General features: G+C 41.3%; 1 protein-coding gene across 3 annotated transcripts in view; it reads left to right on the top strand.

Moving 5' to 3' along the window:
* The first annotated feature begins 22949 nt into the window (after positions 1-22949).
* LOC135508322 (ral GTPase-activating protein subunit alpha-2-like) overlaps positions 22950-24970 on the top strand; it is a 227279-nt gene continuing 225258 nt past the window's right edge. For all 3 annotated transcript variants that reach the window (XM_064928424.1, XM_064928422.1, XM_064928423.1), the window contains exon 1: positions 22950-23150. In XM_064928424.1, coding sequence (XP_064784496.1) covers positions 23045-23150 — 106 coding nt within the window. In that variant the 5' untranslated portion in view covers positions 22950-23044. The remainder of the gene's footprint in view (positions 23151-24970) is intronic.

Here is a 24970-nt window from a genome sequence, read left to right as displayed (position 1 = left end):
AGCGACAAAACCATATTTTTTCCCTTCCAGAGAAGAATACAGATATGGACCCTGGCAACTGAACAGCAAATGAGGGGCAATAATTATCCAAACTTCCATTCTCATCCATGATCCAGTTTAATTTATGCAAGCAATAGAACATGTTTGATTGCACATCTCTCTATGTTTACAAGGCACAAAACATTATCTGACCCAGCAGAGCAATACATAGTCTGAAACAGAGAATCAAACTCTTCATGAACCAATCATTACACATCCTCGCCTGCAGAATAAAACCACAGTGAGGAAGAAAGGAAGCACTCTGAAAGGGTCTTCGACAGCTTTGAAGATGTAAACAGAAAGACGTTATTGAAGTACAGATGAGGCTACCCCTCTATTCTATTCTGGAGCGGGAAAACCCATCATGGTGGAAAAAATCCTTGATTTCTCTGAACAATGGGTCTAAGGTAACATGGAAAAATACTTTTATATTAATGATGTAAACATTGACATTATGAGCATTCTGGCATCAAAAAAAAACAACACTGTTGGCATTACAGTGCCTCTACTGCTATAGTATAAAGTATTCATACTCATTAGAAGGTCTGTATAACCTACAATAAGGTTCCACTTGTAAAGGGTTTATAAAGGGTTTGTAATTACATTATTACCAGTTATTTAATCATTAATATATAACAAATTGGTAAAAATAATGTGATAGCCAGTCAGTGTTTTCCAAATAGTGAGCCACTCCAGCTATTCACCATTTATAAATGCCCTTACAAATGCATATAATATTGAAACCTCATGTATCATCATGCAAATTTATTTTCAATGGTTGCACCGTTAAACAATAGTTACTTTCTCACTTTTGGGTGTGATGCATTGGTGCTTTGTCCCAGGAACAGAATTGGTTGGTTATCAGACCAATGGTCAACTCCCATGATGTGTCTTGCCCCACCTGTTGATGCATTGGTACACTTATTTATTCCAGGAATGAAGGCTTCATCTCAATATCTCAAGCCATATTATTGGTGTGGTTTGCTGGTTTCTGAAAAATTCTCCCAATATTGTGATATATGCCCATCTGTGAAACATGCTTGAAATAAAGAGGACCTGGAAAGTTCCCAGAATGTTGTGTTGACACTAACATCATGTGACGTCGTGAAGAATCATGATGGACGTGGCAATGAGAAGTATATAAAGGCCAGACAGAAGAGTTGGTGTGAAAGAAACATTGTACACAATATAACCATTTTTGACAGAGAGTGGGTAAATTCTCTATGCAATGTGTTTCACTTTTGAATACAGAAGTTCTGCTGGATGATTTAGCATAATGCTCAGCTAGCTAAGTAGCTATCCAGCTAACTATTGCTTGCCCCTCTTTCCTACCTAGCTAGCTAGGAAACACTAGCTAGCCAGCTAAGTAGCATAATTTGGTAAAAACCTCAAACATTTTTGAGTATAGACATTCTGCTAGACGACTTAACATGAGATAATCTTTGTCATGATATAGCTAACACGTTAAGTAGATCACGTTTGCTGGCTAGCTTATGTAAACTCACGTAAACTCGTACATCGCCTTGGTCCATACAATTGCCCTTATTTTAGCGCCCCAAAAACGCAATACTTCCAGATCAACTGTAATGTCAATACCATTGAAAAGCACAATTTCTCCCCTTTCCAACAAAATAAATTACATGACGTAAACGCTGACCGTTTCAGCATAATTCAAGCTGAAAATGAGCCCCGTCAGGTCTTTTTAAAAATGGCGGGTGGGGAAGCGAAACTAATGCGTGATAGTGAGAAGGAGAGATGTGTGGGAAAATGTTGTTTTTTTTCACTCGATCTGTCCAACTTATCACCTTATCGCCTCTAAAATGTAAATAAAACACTATAAAGAGTTTATGTGTCAATACATACCTATTTGAAGGTTTGTGTCGAATTTGAATCAGGTTATTAGGGCGGTGCTAAAGTGATCTTAGAAGTAAACAGCGGCTTTGAGAATGATGATCACATGCAATGACGACGCAAGAAACGACTAGGTATCCCCCCTTACCCCCGTCACTGTCCATTTCTTGTTTTTAAAGGATGAGAGAAGTGCTACACCTGGTGGAGAGAGATTGTAAGACAGAAATAGTTGCTTTATGCGTGCTGTACGTTATGACACGTCAAGATGTAACGTAAGGTCAGTTTTTTCAACTTTTCTCCAATGCTATAGAGCCATTACCATGTCGATCAATGCTTGAATAGAAACCTAGTTCACACCCCCGATTTTGACATCAACATATATATTTACATAAACTGAACCTCTGTATCAGCAAAACATTTACATAATGTACTGACAAATCATATTAAAAAAGTCGAAATAACAAACAAGGTCTAACGAGGAAATCTTGATGCAAGAGCTGGCTATGTGTGTAGTATCTCTTAACTTGAGTTTGTAGTAGATCGAACAATAATTGCGCAAAAGTCAAATCAGGGGGCAGTGTTGTCCACATTTCTAATAACAAGCATGGCACAAACAAATGTATTGTCTGACTGTAAAACAAAATTATTACAATAACCTTTACCGGCAGAGGCGAAGCAGTCCCATTAGTTTTCTTTGTAGCCTCGTTTGAATGTTGCGGTTGCGCACATTTGTACGGAATGGGGTGAGTTCACGTTAGCTAGTTATCTTCGCTAGCTAGCAAACCAAAAACTGCCAGCTGGCTCACCCATAAGAGTCAAAGCCCTGTCTAGGCCGGGGGATGGGGGTTCTATTTAAGCAATAATGCATGAGGGAGTGCCTGGATACAGCCCTTAGCCGTGGTATATTGGCCATATACCACAACCACCCGAGGTGCCTTATTGCTATTATAAACTGGTTACCAATGTAATTAGAGCAGTGAAAATAAATGTTTTGTCATACTTGTGGTATACGGACTGATATACCAAGGCTGTCAGCCAATCAGCATTCTGGGCTGAACCACCCCGTTTATAATAAACTTTATACAACGGGTGGGTCTAATCCTGAATGCTGATTGGTTAAAACCACCTTCCAGCTGGTTCCACAACTTACCACCGGCTAAATCTACGATTTTAAAATGCCTATTTACTCTGTTCCATCTGACTGTGCAATCCACTGTCTCATCAGCCCAGCCAGGCACTTTATAAACTTGATCTCCACTGTAAAAAGCATATAGACATTATCTCACATTTCTTTTAGACTAACATTTAGATTTCAACAGCGAATATTTGTATAAACCTTGCTGTCTGTCTCTCCGACATTTGCAACCTTGTTTCAATATTCCAATTCTATCTCCCGCTGTCCCATAGTAAATAACGTGTCGAGAGTCGGGACGAGACAGACAAGCAGGCAGTGTTTCTCAGCCAGGCGAAATCATGAATCAGCTGGCATCATTTTTATGGATATTTCCAAAGGAATGTCAATTGAAAAAACGTAAAATTGAATGAAATGCAGCTAGTTTGCAGTCTTTCCAGGTTCCGTTTGAAGTGATTGTGTTACTGTAGCTGTGTTGTTGGCTAACTCCTCTGAACAACAGTGTCCTGAATGGTGAGCACATTTTCTATGCCAGGTGAAATCGTGCCTCATTAGCTCATTGTTATGGATGTATCCAAATAAATGTCACTAGAAAACAGCTTAAACAAATGCAAATGAGACTACTTTGCTGTTATTCAAGCTGCGCTTTTTGACGTGACTGTAAATGGGTTAGCTAGCAAGCAAGGGATAAGAAAAGCTGACCACGACTCCAGCCAAAATCGGCAATGGAATATTTAGAACAAACAACTGGGTCGCGTCTCTAGCAACCGAACCGATAGAACGAACGACCAGCCTGCTTGTGTAGCAACCCTAGATTTGTGTCGGGACTGTATCTTATGGAAGGATGAATAGTATGAATAAATGATATGTCAGGGACATCAGAGACTGTAACGTTCTTTGCTTCACGGAAACATGGCTCACTGGAGAGACGCTATCGGAGTCGGTGCAGCCAGCTGTTTTCTCCACGCATCGCGCCGACAGAAACAAACATCTTTCTGGTAAGGGGAGGGGCGGGGGCATATGCCTTATGGCTAACGAGACGTGGTGTTGTCACAAAAACATACAGGAACTCAAGTCCTTCTGTTCACCTGATTTAGAATTCCTTACAATCAAATGTCGACGGCATTATCTACCAAGGGAATTCTCTTTGATTATAATCACAGCCGTATATATTCCCCCCCATGCAGACACATCGATGGCTCTGAACGAACTTTATTTGACTCTTTGCAAACTGGAATCCATACATCCTGAGGCTGCATTCATTGTAGCTGGGGATTTTAACAAGGCTAATCTGAAAACAAGACTCCCTAAATTGTATCAGCATATCGATTGCGCAACCAGGGCTGGCAAAACCTTGAATCATTGCTATTCTAAATTCCGCGACGCATATAAGGTCCTGCCCCGCCCTCCATTCGGAAAAGCTGACCACGACTCCATTTTGTTGATCCCTGCCTACAGACAGAAACTAAAAGAAGAAGCTCCCACGCTGAGGTCTGTCCAACGCTGGTCCGACCAATCTGATTCCACACTCCAAGACTGCTTCCATCACGTGGACTGGGATATGTTTCGTATTGCGTCAGACAACAACATTGACGAATATGCTGATTCGGTGTGCGAGTTCATTAGAACGTGCGTTGAAGATGTCGTTCCCAGAGCAACGATTAAAACAATCCCAAACCAGAAACTGTGGATTGATGGCAGCATTCGCGTGAAACTGAAAGCGCGAACCACTGCTTTTAAACAGGGCATGGTGACCGGAAACATGACCGAATACAAACAGTGTAGCTATACCCTCCGCAAGGCAATCAAACAAGCTAAGCGTCAGTATAGAGACAAAGTAGAATCTCAATTCAACAGCTCAGACACAAGAGGTATGTGGCAGGGTCTACAGTCAATCACGGATTACAAAAAGAAAACCAGCCCCGTCACGGCCCAGGATGTCTTGCTCCCAGGCAGACTAAATAACTTTTTTGCCCGCTTTGAGGACAATACAGCACCACTGACATGGCCTGCAACCAAAACATGCGGTCTCTCCTTCACTGCAGCCGAGGTGAGTAAAACATTTAAACGTGTTAACCCTCGCAAACGGCATCCCCAGCCGCGCCCTCAGAGCATGCACAGACCAGCTGGCTGGTGTGTTTACGGACATATTCAATCAATCCCTATCCCAGTCTGCTGTTCCCACATGCTTCAAGAGGGCCACCATTGTTCCTGTTCCCAAGAAAGCTAAGGTAACTGAGTTAAACGACTACCGCCCCGTAGCACTCACTTCCGTCATCATGAAGTGCTTTGAGAGACGAGGCAAGGATCATATCACCTCCACCCTACCTGACACCCTAGACCCACTCCAATTTGCTTACCGCCCAAATAGGTCCACAGACGATGCAATCTCAACCACACTGCACACTGCCCTAACCCATCTGGACAAGAGGAATACCTATGTGAGAATGCTGTTCATCGACTACAGCTCGGCATTTAACACCATAGTACCCTCCAAGCTCGAGACCCTGGGTCTCGACCCCGCCCTGTGCAACTGGGTACTGGACTTCCTGACGGGCCGCCCCCAGGTGGTGAGGGTAGGCAACAACATCTCCACCCCGCTGATCCTCAACACTGGGGCCTCACAAGGGTGAGTTCTGAGCCCTCTCCTGTACTCCCTGTTCACCCACGACTGTGTGGCCACGCACGCCTCCAACTCAATCATCAAGTTTGCGGACGACACAACAGTGGTAGGCTTGATTACCAACAACGACGAGACGGCCTACAGGGAGGAGGTGAGGGCCCTCGGAGTGTGGTGTCAGGAAAATAACCTCACTCTCAACGTCAACAAAACTAAGGAGATGATTGCGGACTTCAGGAAACAGCAGAGGGAACACCCCCCTATCCACATCGATGGAACAGTAGTGGAGAGGGTAGTAAGTTTTAAGTTCCTCGGCATACACATCACAGACAAACTGAATTGGTCCACCCACACAGACAGCATCGTGAAGAAGGCGCAGCAGTGCCACTTCAACCTCAGGAGGCTGAAGAAATTCGGCTTGTCACCAAAAGCACTCACAAACTTCTACAGATGCACAATCGAGAGCATCCTGGTGGGCTGTATCACCGCCTGGTACGGCAACTGCTCCGCCCACACCCGTAAGGCTCTCCAGAGGGTAGTGAGGTCTGCACAACGCATCACCGGGGGCAAACTACCTGCCCTCCAGGACACCTACAAAACCCGATGTTACAGGAAGGCCATGAAGATCATCAAGGACAACAACCACCCGAGCCACTGCCTGTTCACCCCACTATCATCCAGAAGGCGAGGTCAGTACAGGTGCATCAAAGCTGGGACCGAGAGACTGAAAAACAGCTTCTATCTCAAGGCCATCAGACTGTTAAACAGCCACCACTAACATTGAGTGGCTGCTGCCAACACACTGACTCAACTCCAGCCACTTTAATAATGGGAATTGATGGGAAATGATGTAAAATATATCTCTAGCCACTTTAAACAATGCTACCTAATATAATGTTCACATACCCTACATTATTCATCTCATATGTATACATATATACTGTACTCTATATCATCTACTGCATCTTTATGTAATACATGTATCACTAGCCACTTTAACTATGCCACTTTGTTTACATACTCATCTCATATGTATATACTGTACTCGATACCATCGACTGTATCTTGCCTATGACGCTCTGTACCATCACTCATTCATATATCTTTATGTACATATTATTTATCCCCCTACACTTGTGTGTATAAGACAGTAGTTTTGGAATTGTTAGTTAGATTACTTGTTGGTTATTACTGCATTGTCGGAACTAGAAGCACAAGCATTTCGCTACACTCACATTAACATCTGCTAACCATGTGTATGTGACAAATAAAATTTGATTTGATTCAATTTGATATGTTTGTAACCCGTTGTATATAAGTGATCATGTCCTTGAACCCGGTGTTTGGAGGATATATTGGCACGGTTTTTACATAATTATATTACCCGACCACCCCTAGTAAAACTAATCCTGTCTGAATAGGGCTATAGGCGGATGCAGTGGATAGAGATGGATCCAATGCCAAAAACAGATCTCCAACTTTTGGAGCTAATTAGATTAATGCGGTGGCGTGGACATCGACTTTAGGGGGCTAGCTAACATCGACATGACAGAGTTTCCATGCAATTTGTTTAGCTAGCATTTGTGGATTATCATACTAGCTAGCTAGTTATCTTTACCTTTGAACTCACCTATAGTTTCTAGCTATCTAAATTAGCTAACAAGCTAGCATCCTTTATCAGCACACAAACAAGAGTGGTTCCAACTAGCTACTGTATTAGCAAAATTGTGATAACTAGCTAACACCTTTCATCTGTGGTAGTTATCTATTGTTAGCAAGTATTGTTAAACACTAGCTATTATTATAATTATTAGTTTGAAGTGGATAACATAACTAGCTACGCCTAAATGGTTGAAATCATGATAATGAGGACAGTAATGTAGCTTGTGGCTATGCTAAATTGCCATACATTCCTCTTCTCTCCCACAAGGTCTCAGACTCCAGGATGGGAAAAGCGTAACAATAAAGAAATGGGTGAGGACACAGAAGGGGACCATGAGACCCTGTTGTATCTGTTAATACATTTCTATTCTGACTTGTAATGTTAAAAAGGGGAGAAAAACCCTGACAAAAAAAATATAAAGTAAAAGTAGAGTAACTGCAGTCGACTGTGGTATTTTGGTCACAGTAATTGCAGAATAACGGCAGTATACTGCAGTTGAATGGCAGTTATAATGCAAAATTACTGCAGTAGAAAAAAATGTCATATTGAATGCAGTATTTACTGCATACAGCAGGTTAGGGTTAGGGTTAGGGACTGCAATCTTTTTTTGTAAGGGAAGACACCCCTGTTTATCGGAATTAGCTAGGCTACTCACTACCAAGGATAGGCTACAGATTTGAGTCACTGCACTTAAATGTTTTCCCCAATGTATCCTTCTATTAAATTCCATGTTGTTCTTACTATGTACTGCATGTTTGACGAGATGATATACTGTTATAAAATGTTTGTACATTTTTAAATGTCCAGAAGGGATCCACTTTCTTTTAAGGTTACAGAGCTGTCATTATCATTGAAAGCAAATCTATTAAGTGGTATATCTGTTCTATGTGCCCTATTTCTATGATTGTTATGTTTAATTTGTGCTCTTTTACTTTCACTTTTGTACACCAGTTTCAAACTGCTGAAAATACAATATTCTTGTTTATGGAAAATATATTTCACAGCTGTTTAGATGGTACAATGATTCTCTACACCATGATTGCTTGTATTGACCAGGAAATGGCGGAGCAATATCTGCATATTGCACCTTTAAAAGTATATTTTCAGCAGTTATAAATGTTGGTAACTCATTTGTTAATGATCAGTGGATTGCCATTTTTTTTGTTAAATGTATAATTTTAGAAGCTATAAATGTTTATAACTCAATTATAAATGTTCATAGGTCTGTCACTTTAAAATAAGATATACTTTTAGCAGTTATACATGTGGGTAAATAATTTATAGATTATTTTAGAGTTCATTCAGAGTTTAGACATACTTATAGGTAGTATTGGGTACTCATCACTGTATACACGAGAGAAGACTCAACACTTTGTTAAACAAGTTCAGCCAATGAATGGTGGGTATGAAGACCCAAACATTTATTGTAAGAGGATACCTCCTCTACTGTTCACCAACCAAAGGTATCATGGTTATCATTTCACACCAGAGCGTTCACTATACTTGGACTTTCATAGAGAACTGGTCATTTAACTGAGAAACAATTGAAAATAAGGTTGCATGATGATACATAAGGGTTCATCTTATAAGTGCATTTATAAATGGTTAATAACTGGAGGTAAATATTGGCTCACTATTTGGCAAATACTGACCAGTTATTTTGACCAATGTAATATAACCAACCATTTATGAATGGTTTATAATGAATTTACAAAAGACTAAATAACCAGTATTGATGTAATTATAACCCCTTTATAAATCGTTTACAAATGGAACCTCATTGTAAAGTGTTACCAATCTGGTAATACTGAATAGATATTCAACCACACTGACGCACATACAGTACAAATACTGCAAGTAATATCCCAGATGAATCAGTAAGATACTATATCTGACAATCATATCAATTTACAAAATGTACTCCTACAAAAAGCGAGCATTCAAAGACACCAGTTGATGTGTTGATATGAAGAGGTCTTGAAATTGTTGCCACCAAATTAACCTTATACTAATAGGATTTGAGGTAGATAACATTAATTTGGCGTGTTTTCTTTTCAAGCCAATACACAAAACGGAAACTGCTAAAAATGTATTTCCATTTTCTTCTTGCTGCCTTCTCTCACGCTTTTTCTCCTTTATTTGAGATGAGGAGATAGTGAATATTAATGTACTATCTTATCTTGTCACATCCTATGAAATTATTGGAGAGGATGTGATTAGTTGAACAATGGCATGAGAACATGCTTTATGGAAGCTATCCAGTGTCTGAGACAAAAGGAGTGAAGCTGTTCCAGAGTGAGACAGATAGTCATGCAGGAAGAAGACTTGTCTTGATGGCAGTCAATGCCCTTGTCTCTGGATCTTGATTCACACAATGGGATTTGTAAGGGTCCATGAATTAACGATACATCCATGGCCATCGGTGCTACCCATTCACACATGATTACCATTTTATTATTGTTTAAAGGCCATTTAGGATGGGGGGAAACAGTCCTGAGCCAATGGCAGAGAGCTGCTTCTTAGCGCTGAGTTTTGGGCCGGTTAAATGCACCATTATGCCTTTTAAAATTAGCTCCACCCGTCAGGGGCCGAAAACGAACGTAGCTTTCTGGCTATCAATGGGCACCACTTAGAAGAAACAATGCTCTGTCGAGGCCCACCAGTTTACTCATCAATGAACATCAAAGATGAATGAGCCCTCACTGACAGCTTTGTTTTGACTTTGCTACCCACAAAGCCCTGCTCAATATCATCCTAGGAGCACCCCTAACAGGTGCTCCCGGCTCCTCAATGCACCGTTTGAGGGGATGCAGGGGGGCCCCTAGACTGCATCCGCTTTAATCCATCACACTAAAAAACACTTTGAAAACAAACGTTTGTTTGGCCAAAGTCCTGGAGGCCGGCTAGGTTGTCTGTCTGGCCAGGCTTTCTGCTCTTTATACCAGTGCCTTTGTCAAGGCTTCAGCCGTTCCTTCCCTGCTCGTTTGAACAGGACATTAAATGAGACCCGGGAGGATCCGATTCCCAGCCATTTCCCAGAAGAGGAATATACAGTAACACCGGCCAATTGTCTGGATTATGACAACAGTGCCTGGAGGAGAGAAAAAAGCCAACAACCTAACAAACAAAAAAAACACTGGCAAAATAAACAGCATCGACAGAAGATCAATTATTATTTTTAATTATTATTCATGTTGTTCTTTAGATCGGAAGTGTCGTTAGACGGTTAATTTTCAGAGCACTTTCCGTGCGAGACGGTGGTAAAACTCGAGATAGGTAGGTCTAGCTACTTCATGGGAGATATGAAATACTCCACTCTTCTTCATTTGAAAAGAGAGAGCCAGCATTGAGCATTTTAGTCTAGAGATGTTTGAGATAAGATGCGATGGCAGATCAATATGTGCTCTATGGTGGCAGATCCCCGAGACCTTGTCTCTCTGTGCCGGAGAGTATCAGCGATGCTGCAGCGAGGGAGGCAGACTGACTCTACACTGCCTTCCCCATAGCTCCATTTCAGCATGCTGCCATTATCTACACTGTCTTCCACTGACACACAAATGTGCATATTTAACCCTAGCACTGAGAGAGAGACAGGAAATATCTAAATGAAACCCTCAGAAATGTTGGAAGATAAATCTACAGTTAAAATATTTGCTATGAAATTAGCCCCGTCACATTAGGTAGAACACGATAAAAGATATCCATGGGGGTGATTAGATAAAAAATCCTATATTTGATTGTGGGAGATGCATAGCAATGGTATGTGCACATTTGTTATTGCTGTATGTGTGACTAAAGCGAGGTACGCAGCCTGTCGGGTTAACTCAATTTGTTATCCTTCACATCGCCATGGCATTCCATATTTCAATATTCAGTTCTACTGTCTATATGAAAGGCCTGGGGAAAAAAACTAAAGTAAAACCTTTTGGAATATCTACCAGTGCTTTTAAGAAGCTTTGGTGTGAAAGTGATCCAACTCATTTAATTTCCAGTCAGATAGGCTACAACACAACGTGCTATTGAGTTTTAAAAGACAAACACATGGCCTGGAAACTCTCACACACATCCACACACATACAGACATCAACTCAGCAAGTACAAGTGGGTTATGGCTTCTCTTTTGATGTGTTTTTTAACAGCTTCTTTTATCTCCATCCCACATTGCTGTGTGTTTTTCCCTGTTCTTCAGATTTCATCGGTTTGTAACCTCTGAATGTCTTGTCAACTCTATGTTATAACAAGATGAAATAATTTAAAAAAGTAGTTATTTTCTTGATTTTTATTCCGGTCAACAGTTCAGATCCTACCAGGGCACCGAGACAAATAATCTCTGGCCAGCATCCATAACAACCTGCTGAATAGAGCAGTGAATAAATACACATTTGTGTACATTATACACGAGAGCAGTGCTGGGGGTTTAGCAGGATTTTACAGGAAGTGTGTGGGGGTGGGGAATAACAGCAGAACTCACTGAGGTAGACTACCAATCATTCAGTGCCTGCTGCCACATAGCTCATATTGTCAGTTCCCAGTTTAAAGAAACCTGAGCAGCTTCAAAGATCTTTTCAAAGCCTTAATCCTAATAGCTCATGGTTTGTTCTGTCACATCAGAGGAGTGAGAGGGAGGTAGAGGGAATAACGCATCAGGGACTGGCAAAGATTCTTAAGGGGGGAGATTGGCAGAGGATTTGCTGTGCGGGAGGACTGAAATCTGAAATATCGGCAGACAGAAAGCCTGCTGTAATAGATATGAAATAGGTCTTCTCAACACCATGAAAGGCTGACATTTCCCACGAAAGTTTGTCATGAGGCTCTTTATTCCCTCTTGTCTATCAGTGTTTGTACTGACACTTTGTCCACTGTGGAAATCCGCAAGTGTCACTCTCACAGGATAGAACAGGATTGGACATTTTAAATGTTCTCTTTCCTTGACTGCTTTCAATTTCTAGTAAGAGAACAATTCAGTCAGGGGCCATTTTATAAACCTGCTTTTCCACAGCACTCGAGTTAAGATTCAACACAGAGCATCTGTTTCCTGATTATGAGGCTGACCCTCTGTAGTTGGAGCTACTACCATTTAGACGACAATGCGCGGTTTACTATAAGCCTTTACTGTATTTTATAGGCCAAATACATATTTATCTTGTATGTAGCAATGCTGGGAGTAGGTCAAAACATGTAATTAATGTTGAATAACCATTAGTTATCCTCAGAAAATACTGCAATAAGATAATACCTTTATAACAATGAAAAATAATTCAAAATCAGTAATGCCAAAACATACAGTAACTGTATCAGTTGTGTGTTTACTCCTAACCTCCCTGACTCTTTGTCTGCTGGTCAGTGTGTCTCATTCATTTCACCTGATGCAAGAGACAAAGAGATGGGGCCCATGTAGCAACACAGCACAAGTGTCGTGTTAATTGGTTGCCCATGGGAAAGCAGCCATTGATTTCCTGTCAGCACATTTAGAAACACGGCTGTTTACCTTTGCAATGAAGCATTGGATTCCATTGATACAGCGATAAAACAGGTTTCACTCAACAGGAGCAGCAAACAGCAGCACAACATGCCAGACACACATCTAGCTTCTCCCGTGGGAACAAAAATATAACCATGGTCTCTAATTGTGCAGCATTTAGAGAAATAAAAGTTGCAAATTGAACACAATACACTACATGGATTGACTTTTCAAAGACGAGCATAGTTCTATATATTCATTTTGTTGGAGGTTAATGTTTGTAGACAGGTTTGATAGTGAGCAAAGTGAAAACCCCTCTAGTGCTTGTTATTTCACACCCCTGTGGCTAGGATCAGGGCCAGACACTGCACAGTAAACACACACGGGAGAGAAGACATGTTGGTACTGGTAGAGAACCCAGCTAATGATCCCACAACTCAGAATCCGCACCCTGGCTTTCCTTGTCTCAACTCAACAGGTCAGGTTGTCCTATGTCCTCTCATTGCTGTTAGCTGTCTAATAAAATGAGCAAAGTGAATGAATATAAAGAAAAATATGCTAATCAGAGTCATCACTACAGGGACTGAAAACATAATGAATGAAATGCAGCTTTTAGATATGAAGAATGGAGATTCACAATTCAATTCAACACATTATCTCCATATGTTTAAATGGTTCAACACATCCTGTCCTCTATGCAGGAAGCTATTATCTGGATGTAATAACAGCTACAGTAGTACCATCTCTGATCATGATGCCAGAAGGCTGCTGATCCAACCATACACAGTTAAAGACAGGCTCTGTTGCAAAGGGCAGTTGGCCACTGCAGGCGTGGGCATTCACTGCCAATGATCCAATCACAGACAGAGAGAGGAGCTGCAGGTTTGTCTGCTATAGGGCCATGTGGAGGCTTGTGAATGGGCTGAGGTGGGAGGGCAGAGAACTATCTCTACCCGAGAGGTCACTACAGCCCAACCTCTCATGATATGCATGTTGCCTCCCTTCCTTATCACACATATCGGGGTAGGCTTCTGGCATGAGCAACTAGACAGGGATATCATGGTAACCGCATACAATTAGCCATGCAGAAAATATCTTGTGGGATAATGTGAAATGCCATTTTGGTTGAATGTCCTGTATGTACCTTCGTATGACAGTGTGCACAATAACAATGGTGGATGGATAACATCATTAAGGATAAAGAACAACAAAACTAGCATGGACCCTCTGGATCCCGTGACTGACATTACAGGAGCCTGTTTAAAGTAGGGCATTGTCTCAAGCACTTTCCTGTATTTGTCAGATACTGTCGATGTCAGTCTTTGAAATGCAAGGCCATAGAATTAATGATTTTGCCACTGCACACTGATATCTACATGAATGGACACGTGATTTCAGCTCCTTAACTGATGTACAGTGGAAACCATTCCAGACACAAGGTTCTCATTCAGGAGGTCATTTTATATCTAATCAAATCCAATTCAAGTGTGGCCATTTCAATTAAACATCCCCTCACGTGTCACTGTAAAGTGTCAGACCACAAGTTAAATTGGAATCAGATTTTAAAGTGAAGAATAAGGAATAACTATTTTTCAGCATAGCATATGCATATATGATAGACCCCTGCCATACATACAGCAAAAAAAAACATTTTTTCACTCCACATTATTGGTTTCTTTCTCTCATTATTATGATTATTAATTTCATACCAGATTATCTCCGAAGATACAAAATGGTGTCACTATAGTTTTAATTAAGTGTTTGTAATGGTTCCATGAGCAGTCTATGAAAAACTCTGCCTTATAACGTTCATTAACCTTTTGGAAAATATGCTCAAAAGTATCTATGCATTACAAACACCAGAGAAATAGATTACTATTTGCACACTGAACTACCCTATATGAAATCATACAGAAATATGAAGGCTCACTTGTAATTAATAGGAAGCCTACCTTATGCAACCTTGATAAATATTATAGATATATCCCCAGACAAAATCAAATAGTTTATCTTTATGATTATTTTCACCAGAGAAGAACACCATTCAAACCTATTTCTGTTTCTAAAATATTGACGAAATGACAGTGGTTATAAAGCAGGGTTTTGCATTCATCAAATAGATAGATACATGGACAGATATATAGGCCTAATAAATACTATTAGGTCCCCTTTAGACAGGCTACTCAAGGGCACCACGACGACCCCTGGTGGTGGGGCATTGGAATTAGATGGAGGATAACGTTTGAATTTTGGCTTTACCTGTTTCAAAGAGCGCCTGTTCTCTGTCGGCTAAACGTCGGCCGTCCTCCCTGCTCCATCACAGTCCCACTGCATTCATGACCTGAAATCAACTCAAATGTTTTACTTAAAAAATTATTTGAATTATTCAAAGTTAATCACTGCCTAGTAGGCCCATAGGCTAACCTACTCTAAATCAATTTCTGAAACTCGAAGCGGTTTCTATATATGGACAAGTTATCTTCTATGCAAGTGATCGCATTTTCATCTTCACACAGAATCACGTTTCAATCTCAAGAAGTCGTGTGTGGTCTCTCACAGCTAGAACGTATTTCTGTAGACCTCTTGGTCTGTCTCCATTAATTGCAAAGTTGCTGAATGATGAATGTTCAGCAATCCCATAGTAGGCCTATATTTATATTTGAAATTACATTGTCGATGGATAATTATGTCATTCATTATCCTCAACACCTAAACATATTCTAATGAGATACATTCACTCTAATGGCACTTACGTGTACAAAAAGGAAATCCATAAACATACAAGGAGAAAAGTCAAGTATTTCCAAGCTCTTTATAACAACAATTTAGAACAGACAAGTGCTTTTCAAACCTTCGATTTGATTCAGTCAGGCGGCCTGTTGACATGAAAACATTTGGGTTATAGTGCCACCCTCTGTTTAGTAAGTCAAATGCACCTTCATTTATTAATTTCTGTTTGGTGTACCTCAAACACAGTTAATAGACCGTCTTAAAACAATGTGATTTCCAGAAGATTTTTTAGAAACAACATATGTATAAATTCATAACTTAAAAATAAACCCAGTCCCTTATGTTAAGATATTGTAGATGCTTTATATAGTCTTGATGATAAGCGATACGCTGCACTTGAAGCAGGGAGGTGTTTTCCAAAACAATACGGTAGGCCTAATGATGGTTACAGTAATTAGGGGGGCTGATGATGCCAATCGCCTGTGTGTGTGTTTCATTCATCACTCCAAACAACAGGGCTTGTGCAATCAACATCTGTTGTGACAGACAACCTCCCCTTTTCTTAGAATGGTCCACTTCTGATGAAGGGTGTCATACCAAACTGATAGCCCATGGCAGATTACACTCTTCCACTTTGACCTCCACACTCCATTACATGACCAGCTGCCATTCAATGGATGTATTTAGACTTGAAGGAAACCCTGGAAAGGAGAGATGGTCTCAAGTACAAGCTGTGCCATGATACAGCGCTCCAGGTACATTGACGGTGCCAGAGAAATAGACTACCACGCTCACTGACACTCTCGTGTTGACCTTCTAGCATTACATATCCTGTTTCCCTTGATATAGAATCTGCAGCAGATGTTAACTGCAATTCTCATGAAAATAGGTTGAGTTTAAAGAGTACTTTTTTTTGCTGCATTATGAAATAGTCCTACTCTATAATAGACTGCTCAAAAAAAATAAAAGGAACACTTAAACAACACAGTGTAACTCCAAGTCAATCACACTTCTGTGAAATCAAACTGTCCACTTAGGAAGCAACACTGATTGACAAGAAATTTCACATGCTGTTGTGCAAATAGAATAGACAACAGGTGGAAATTATAGGCAATTAGCAAGACACCCCCAATAAAGGAGTGGTTCTGCAGGTGGTGACCACAGACGACTTCTCAGTTCCTATGCTTCCTGGCTGATGTTTTGGTCAATTTTGAATGCTGGCGGTGCTTTCACTCTAGTGGTAGCATGAGACGGAGTCTACAACCCACACAAGTGGCTCAGGTAGTGCAGCTCATCCAGGATGGAACATCAATGCGAGCTGTGGCAAGAAGGTTTGCTGTGTCTGTCAGCGTAGTGTCCAGAGCATGGAGGCGCTACCAGGAGACAGGCCAGTACATCAGGAGACATGGAGACCGTAGGAGGGCAACAACCCAGCAGCAGGACTGCTACCTCCGCCTGTGTGCAAGGAGGAGCAGGAGGAGCACCGCCAGAGCCCTGCAAAATGACCTCCAGCAGGCCACAAATGTGCATGTGTCTGCTCAAACGGTCAGAAACATACTCCATGAGGGTGGTATGAGGGCCCGATATCCACAGGTGGAGGTTGTGCTTACAGCCCAACACCGTGCAGGACGTTCGGCATTTGCCAGAGAACACCAAGATTGGCAAATTCGCCACTGGCGCCCTGTGCTCTTCACAGATGAAAGCAGATTCACACTGAGCACATGTGACAGACGTGATAGAGTCTGGAGATGCCATGGAGAATGTTCTGCTGCCTGCAACATCCTCCAGCATGACCGGTTTGGCGGTGGGTCAGTCATGGTGTGGGGTGGCATTTGTTTGGGGGGCCGCACAGCCCTCCATGTGCTCGCCAGAGGTAGCCTGACTGCTATTAGGTACCGAGATGAGCTCCTCAGACCCCTTGTGAGACCATATGCTGGTGCGGTTGGCCCTGGGTTCCTCCTAATGCAAGACAATGCTAGACCTCATGTGGCTGGAGTGTGTCAGCAGATCCTGCAAGAGGAAGGCGTTGATGCTATGGACTGGCCCGCCCGTTCCCCAGACCTAAATCCAATTGAGCACATCTGGGACATGTCTCGCTCCATCCACCAACGCCACGTTGCACCAGACTGTCCAGGAGTTGGCGGATGCTTTAGTCCAGGGCTGGGAGGAGATCCCTCAAGAGACCATCCGCCACCTCATCAGGAGCATGCCCAGGTGTCTCGCTCCATCCACCAACGCCACGTTGCACCAGACTGTCCAGGAGTTGGCGGATGCTTTAGTCCAGGGCTGGGAGGAGATCCCTCAAGAGACCATCCGCCACCTCATCAGGAGCATGCCCAGGTGTTGTAAGGAGATCATGCAGGCACGTGGAGGCCACACACACTACTGAGCCTCATTTTGACTTGTTTTAAGGACATTACATCAAAGTTGGATCAGCCTGTAGTGTGGTTTTCCACTTTAGTTGAGTGTGACTCCAAATCCAGACCTCCATGGGTTGATAAATTTGATTTCCATTGATATCTTTTGTGTGATTTTGTTGTCAGCACATTCAACTATGTAAAGAAAAAAGTATTTAATAAGATTATTTCATTACATTCAGATCTAGGATGTGTTAATTTAGTGTCCCCTTTATTTTTTTGAGCAGTGTATATATATATATATATATAGCCACCCGGTGTATGTATGTACAGTGCCTTGCGAGATTATTCGGCCCCCTTGAACTTTGCGACCTTTTGCCACATTTCAGGCTTCAAACATAAAGATATAAAACTGTATTTTTTTGTGAAGAATCAACAACAAGTGGGACACAATCATGAAGTGGAACGACATTTATTGGATATTTCAAACGTTTTTAACAAATCAAAAACTGAAAAATTGGGCGTGCAAAATTATTCAGCCCCCTTAAGTTAATACTTTGCAGCGCCACCTTTTGCTGCGATTACAGCTGTAAGTCGCTTGGGGTATGTCTCTATCAGTTTTGCACATCGAGAGACTGAAATTTTTTCCCATTCCTCCTTGCAAAACAGCTCGAGCTCAGTGAGGTTGGATGGAGAGCATTTGTGAACAGCAGTTTTCAGTTCTTTCCACAGATTCTCGATTGGATTCAGGTCTGGACTTTGACTTGGCCATTCTAACACCTGGATATGTTTATTTTTGAACCATTCCATTGTAGATTTTGCTTTATGTTTTGGATCATTGTCTTGTTGGAAGACAAATCTCCGTCCCAGTCTCAGGTATTTTGCAGACTCCATCAGGTTTTCTTCCAGAATGGTCCTGTATTTGGCTCCATCCATCTTCCCATCAATTTTAACCATCTTCCCTGTCCCTGCTGAAGAAAAGCAGGCCCAAACCATGATGCTGTCCCTGCTGCCATCACCATGTTTGACAGTGGAGATAGTGTGTTCAGTGTGATGAGCGGTGTTGCTTTTACGCCAAACATAACGTTTTGCATTGTTGCCAAAAAGTTCAATTTTGGTTTCATCTGACCAGAGCACCTTCTTCCACATGTTTGGTGTGTCTCCCAGGTGGCTTGTGGCAAACTTTAAACAACACTTTTTATGGATATCTTTAAGAAATGGCTTTCTTCTTGCCACTCTTCCACAAAGGCCAGATGTGTGCAATATACGACTGATTGTTGTCCTATGGACCTCCCACCTCCCACCTCAGCTGTAGATCTCTGCAGTTCATCCAGAGTGATCATGGGCCTCTTGGCTGCATCTCTGATCAGTCTTCTCCTTGTATGAGCTGAAAGTTTAGAGGGACAGCCAGGTCTTGGTAGATTTGCAGTGGTCTGATACTCCTTCCATTTCAATATTATCGCTTGCACAGTGCTCCTTGGGATGTTTAAAGCTTGGGAAATCTTTTTGTATCCAAATCCGGCTTTAAACTTGTTCACAACAGTATCTCGGACCTGCCTGGTGTGTTCCTTGTTCTTCATGATGCTCTCTGCGCTTTTAACGGACCTCTGAGACTATCACAGTGCAGGTGCATTTATACTAAGACTTGATTACACACAGGTGGATTGTATTTATCATCATTAGTCATTTAGGTCAACATTGGATCATTCAGAGATCCTCACTGAACTTCTGGAGAGAGTTTGCTGCACTGAAAGTAAAGGGGCTGAATAATTTTGCACGCCCAATTTTTCAGTTTTTGATTTGTTAAAAAAGTTTGAAATATCCAATAAATGTCGTTCCACTTCATGATTGTGTCCCACTTGTTGTTGATTCTTCACAAAAAAATACAGTTTTATATCTTTATGAAGCCTGAAATGTGGCAAAAGGTCGCAAAGTTCAAGGGGGACGAATACTTTCGCAAGGCACTGTATATATATATATATATATATAAATACTAGTATCACGTTAAGCTGTACACTCCACAGAACTGGGCTTTATGGAAGAGTGGCCAGAAAAAAAGCCATTGCTTATTAAAGAAAAAAATAAGCAAACACGTTTGGTGTTCGCCAAAAGGCGTGTGGGAGACTCCCCAAACATATGGAAGTAGAAACTCTGGTCAGAGGAGCATAAAAGTGAGCTTTTTGGCCATCAAGGAAAATGATAACGCAAACCCAACACATCTCCTCTCCCCGAGAATACCATCCTCACAGTGAAGCATGGTGGTGTCAGCATCATGCTGTGGGGATGTTTTTCATCGGCAGTGACTGAGAAACTGGTCAGAATTGAAGGAATGATGGATGGCGCTAAATACAGGGAAATTCTTGAGGGAAACCTGTTTCAGTCTTCCAGAGATTTGAGACTGGGATGGAGGTTCACCTTCCAGCAAGACAATGACTGTAAGCATACTGCTAAAGGAACACTCGAGTGGTTTAAGGGAAACATTTAAAATGTATTGGAATGGCCTAGTCAAAGCCCAGACCTCATTCCAATTGAGAATATGACTTAGATATTGTTGTACACCAGCGGAACCCATCCTACTTGAACGAGCTGGAGCAGTTTACCCTTGAAGAATAGGCAAAATCCCAGTGGCTGGATGTGTCAAGCTTAGAGACATACCCCAAGAGACTTGCAGCTGTAATTGCTGCAAAAGGTGGCTCTACAAAGTATTGACTTGGGGGGGATAGTTATGCACACTCAAGTTCTTGTTTGTTTCACAATAAAAAATATGTTGCGTCTTCAAAGTGGTAGGCATTTTGTGTAAATCAGATGATACAAACCACCCAATTCTAACCCACAATTTCATCAGCTGTCTGGGTGGCTGGCCTCAGACGATCCCGCAAGTGAAGAAGCAGGATGTGGAGGTCCTGGGCTGCCGAAGTTACACGTGGTCTACGGTTTTGAGGCCGGTTGGATGTACTGCCAAATTCTCTAAAACAACGTTGGAGGCGGCATATGGTTGAGAAATTAACATAACATTATCTGGCAACAGCTCTGGTGAACATTCCTGCAGTCAACATGCCAATTGCACTCTCCCTTAAAACTTGAGTCATCTGTGGCATTGCGTGACAAAACTTCCCATTTTAGAGTGGCCAGCACAAGGTGCACCTATGTAATTATCATGCTCTTTAATCAGCTTCTTGATATCCCACACCTGTCAGCTGGATGGATTATCTTGACAAAGGACAAAATGCTCACTGACAGGGATGTAAAAAATTTGTGCACAAAATCTGAGAGAAATAAGCTTTTTGTGCATATGGAACATTTCTGGGATATTTTATATTAGTATATTTAGCTTACCTTTTTTATCCTACAACTTTATTCAATATTTTTAAAGTAACTTTGTTGCCTTATTGTTCACTGGAGGGCCTACAAGAGAATAACAAAAATCATTCACTTGGAAACCTGGTACCACAACTCTTCCACTTCACCAACACCTTCTAGTTGCCAGTGTCATTCTAGAAAGACTGATGCCCTAGGTCTCTTTCTTACAGATTCCTTTGCTTGAAAATACATTAATTTCAATAGAATAGAAACACACGGCAATGTAATAAGGTTGATATAGTAGTCGATCAAAGTCATCAGACCAAGTATTTTAATATATTTCACTACTTTCCTTAATTAAAACTTTTAAAACTTCTTCCACTACAAGCAAAAATATTTTTAAAGAGCTAAAGCAAGTCCCACAATTATTCTTTATGGAAAATAACATATTAATAATACAATTTTTGTGATTGTGATGTATATTTACAAGAAGGTAATTTGTAGCTCCAGCTTTAGCAGCAGTACCAAAGTTAAACACCAGGTAACACTGGAGCTAACTTGCCATTCACAGCTAATTTTCTGAAAGGGTCTGTGCTGTCTGGAATCTTGGATCAAGTAAAGGGTTGCTTTAAGAGCACATGGTTTCCAAAGAAAAATAATGCTCCAAAGAAAATAAAATTGTATTTGTTACATGCGCCGAATAGACCTTACCGGGAGATGTTTACTTACAAGCCCTTAACCAACAATGCAGTTCAAGAAATAGAGTTAAGAAAATATTTACTAAATAAACTAAAGTAAAAAATGTAATACAAAATAACAATGCCTAGGCTATATCCAGGGGGTACCGGTACCGAGTCAATGTGCGGGGTACAGGTTAGTCTAGGTAATGTGTATATGTAGGTACGGGTAAAGTGACTATGCATAGATAATTAAGAACTTATGTTAATTTCCAGCACCTGTTTGTAGACATTTGGCATGAAAAAACTAAAGCACACAACAAATCCACTTTATTTTAGTATTTTTAAATTCCTAAATATTCAGGGGTTAGATTAGAATAATTCTTCATTACATTTAAATCGTTTGCCTTTAGCCAGTGAATATGAGAATAGGTTCTCAATGGACTCACCTGCTGAAATAAAGGTTAATTAAAAAGGTGCGGATCTATAGGGGGGCATGTTCTGACGGGAGGCATAATTTAATGGCATTGTTCTATCAGACAATGCCTTCCCATATGAACATGCCCCCCCCCCCCCCAAACGATATGGCTCCATAAACCATGTACAAAGTGGAATATGGCTTTAATCTTCTAAACTGCAAGGACACTTCCTATACAGGTATATTAAATAAATACTAGATACAAAGCATATTGACTTTATAAAAACAACTGGCTTGTATAGGCTATGATGCTAGAAAGACTAGCGAGTACAGACTAGCCAGTTGTTTTTATAAAGTCACTATGCTTTGTGTTTAGTATTTATTTAGTATGCATTGTGGTGCTTAGTGCCCTGAAGATTATGACTGTCAATGAATTTGAGAGTGGTGCATTTCTCCAACTCCCATCTCTCGCCTCAGTTTAGTTTACCAAACAAAATTGGCAAAACTACAGAATCTGACTTTAATAATCATATCAGAGCCAGTACATTATTACATTTATGTGAAAAATTGTAAGCATTGGACAAGTGCTTGCTGGTTACGTCCAACAGGGGGCGTGGCCACGCAACGAGCTGCGCTTCCGTGTTTACAAAACCACGAAAAGGGAGGTGACTAGCGGCGAAACGTATGTTTGCCGAGAAAGAATAGAGCGGTGGTGAGGAAAGTGGCACTGTCAAATCATAGGCTGACTGCATGTTAAAAAAGACGTAGCTAATTCCAGATTGCGTTTTACAGCGGAATGTTCACTCGAAGGGGCCATGGAGACGTCAAGAAATCTACACAGAAAGTTCTGGACCCAAAGAAGGATGTATTGACCCGACTGAAGCACCTCCGCACACTGTTAGGTGAGTAAAACGTCAACGAGCTTTGCTGCTGCACCGAGCAGTGGCTCGCTCGCTTGATTATTGATAGTACCTGCCTCCAAGCAAGCTAACTAACGTTAGATGGCTCTGTAGCTAGCAACATGGGTGCATACCTTTTTGAGTTCAATGTTTTTTACAACGTCGAATACATTGATTTGTCGTCACGCTGATATAAACGTGGAACGTGTTAGCTAACGTTATTAAGCCAAGCCATCCCTTGTGGCTAGCGCGTCTGTCTAACTAGCAAGCCACAATGTCATTGTAGAACGGCTGGCTAAATTAATTGATTAGCATGCCAGTCAGCAGCACAGCAGGCAGGTTTTCAAAAACCAACGCATTACCTTTAACCACCTAGCTTTGTGCTAACAGGGTACTTAGCTTAATATCACTGGTACTAACTAGATAACCAGTTTTGTTATGCAAGTTGGCTGCAATTGTTAACTATAAACTTCGTCCTTCAAGGGCTAGCAAACACAGCCACTGTTTAACTTATTGTAATGTAACTTAGATCGCCAGTTTACACTAACAACATAGGCATTGTTTGTAGCCACAGCCTGAAATTAAGTACTGCAAAAACGTTCATTACAAGCCAGAATGCTGGATACAAGTACATTTAAAGTTACTCTACCGGTTGGTCCTTCTAGTACTCGAAATTTGAGACAAAATATAAATTATATACCCGAGTTTTTGGAGTGCAGGTACTGCCATCGAGCACACAACCATGTAAACTAAACACCTGTAAGACTTCGATTTGTATGCATGCACCGCGTGCATGTACTTCTGTCATGTGCACGTGCCTTAAGTGATGCGCAAACAAATGTTGATTGTCACAAACAGATAACTGCATTTAATAATCATTTCCTGTTGATATTTTGTCAGAATTAATAACCAACCCCACTGACATTTTGCAGAGTAAGTTAAAATATAATTGTATTTAACATCCATGGCAGACAAGGGATGTTTGTCAATATTGCTAAATAGGGAGAAAAAAAACGACTCCCACCGTCTTCGTATGGTGTTTTCATGAAGCTCACTTTGATGCGGTATGTTAGTGTATATACAGGGAGTTCCGGCCCTCTCCTCGCCCCTACCTGGGCTCAAACCAGTGGACCCTCCGCGCACATCAGCTCCCACGAAGCATAGTTACCTATCACTCCACGAAAGCCGCGGTCCTTACAGAATAAGGGAAACGACTACTTCAAGTCTCAGAGCGAGTGACGTCACCAATTGAAACGCTATTCGCGCGCACCCGCTACCGAGCTAGCCACTTCACGCCGGTTACGCTAGTTGGACCTTTGCAATTTACTCACCTTGTCTGAATCCTGCTCGCTGACCTATATAACCCCTATATCTGGGATGATCCTAACCGTCAACCACTTTATATACTACTTCTGTGTACGAATCTTCATCTCACAACCACTGTATTACAATTGCTGAAGTAGTGCATAAATGGTTAATGGGCTACCGCTACACTTTCGGCATATCAGGGCACTTTCCTGCTGACACTGCAGATTCAATGTCAAGACTTGTATTGTCAAGAATCAAGATAGAGGTCAACAGCGGGCCGAGGCAGTCTGTTACTTCTGTTTTACTTGTCCTCATGTGTGGGTAAAAATAAGGCAAATCAAATGTTATTTGTCACAGTGAAATGCTTAGTTACGGGTCCTTTTCTAACAATGCAAGGATAAAGTTACAACAAAGGAGTAAATATATTGTGAATAACAAATAATGATAACGATTAAAAAAATACAAACGTGGCTATATACAGGGAGTACCAGGTAATAACGTGGCTATATACAGGG

This window comes from Oncorhynchus masou, chromosome 21 (genome assembly GCF_036934945.1).
Source record: "Oncorhynchus masou masou isolate Uvic2021 chromosome 21, UVic_Omas_1.1, whole genome shotgun sequence".
NCBI classification, from domain to species: domain Eukaryota; kingdom Metazoa; phylum Chordata; class Actinopteri; order Salmoniformes; family Salmonidae; genus Oncorhynchus; species Oncorhynchus masou.
This window is presented reverse-complemented; position numbering and strand designations above follow the sequence as displayed.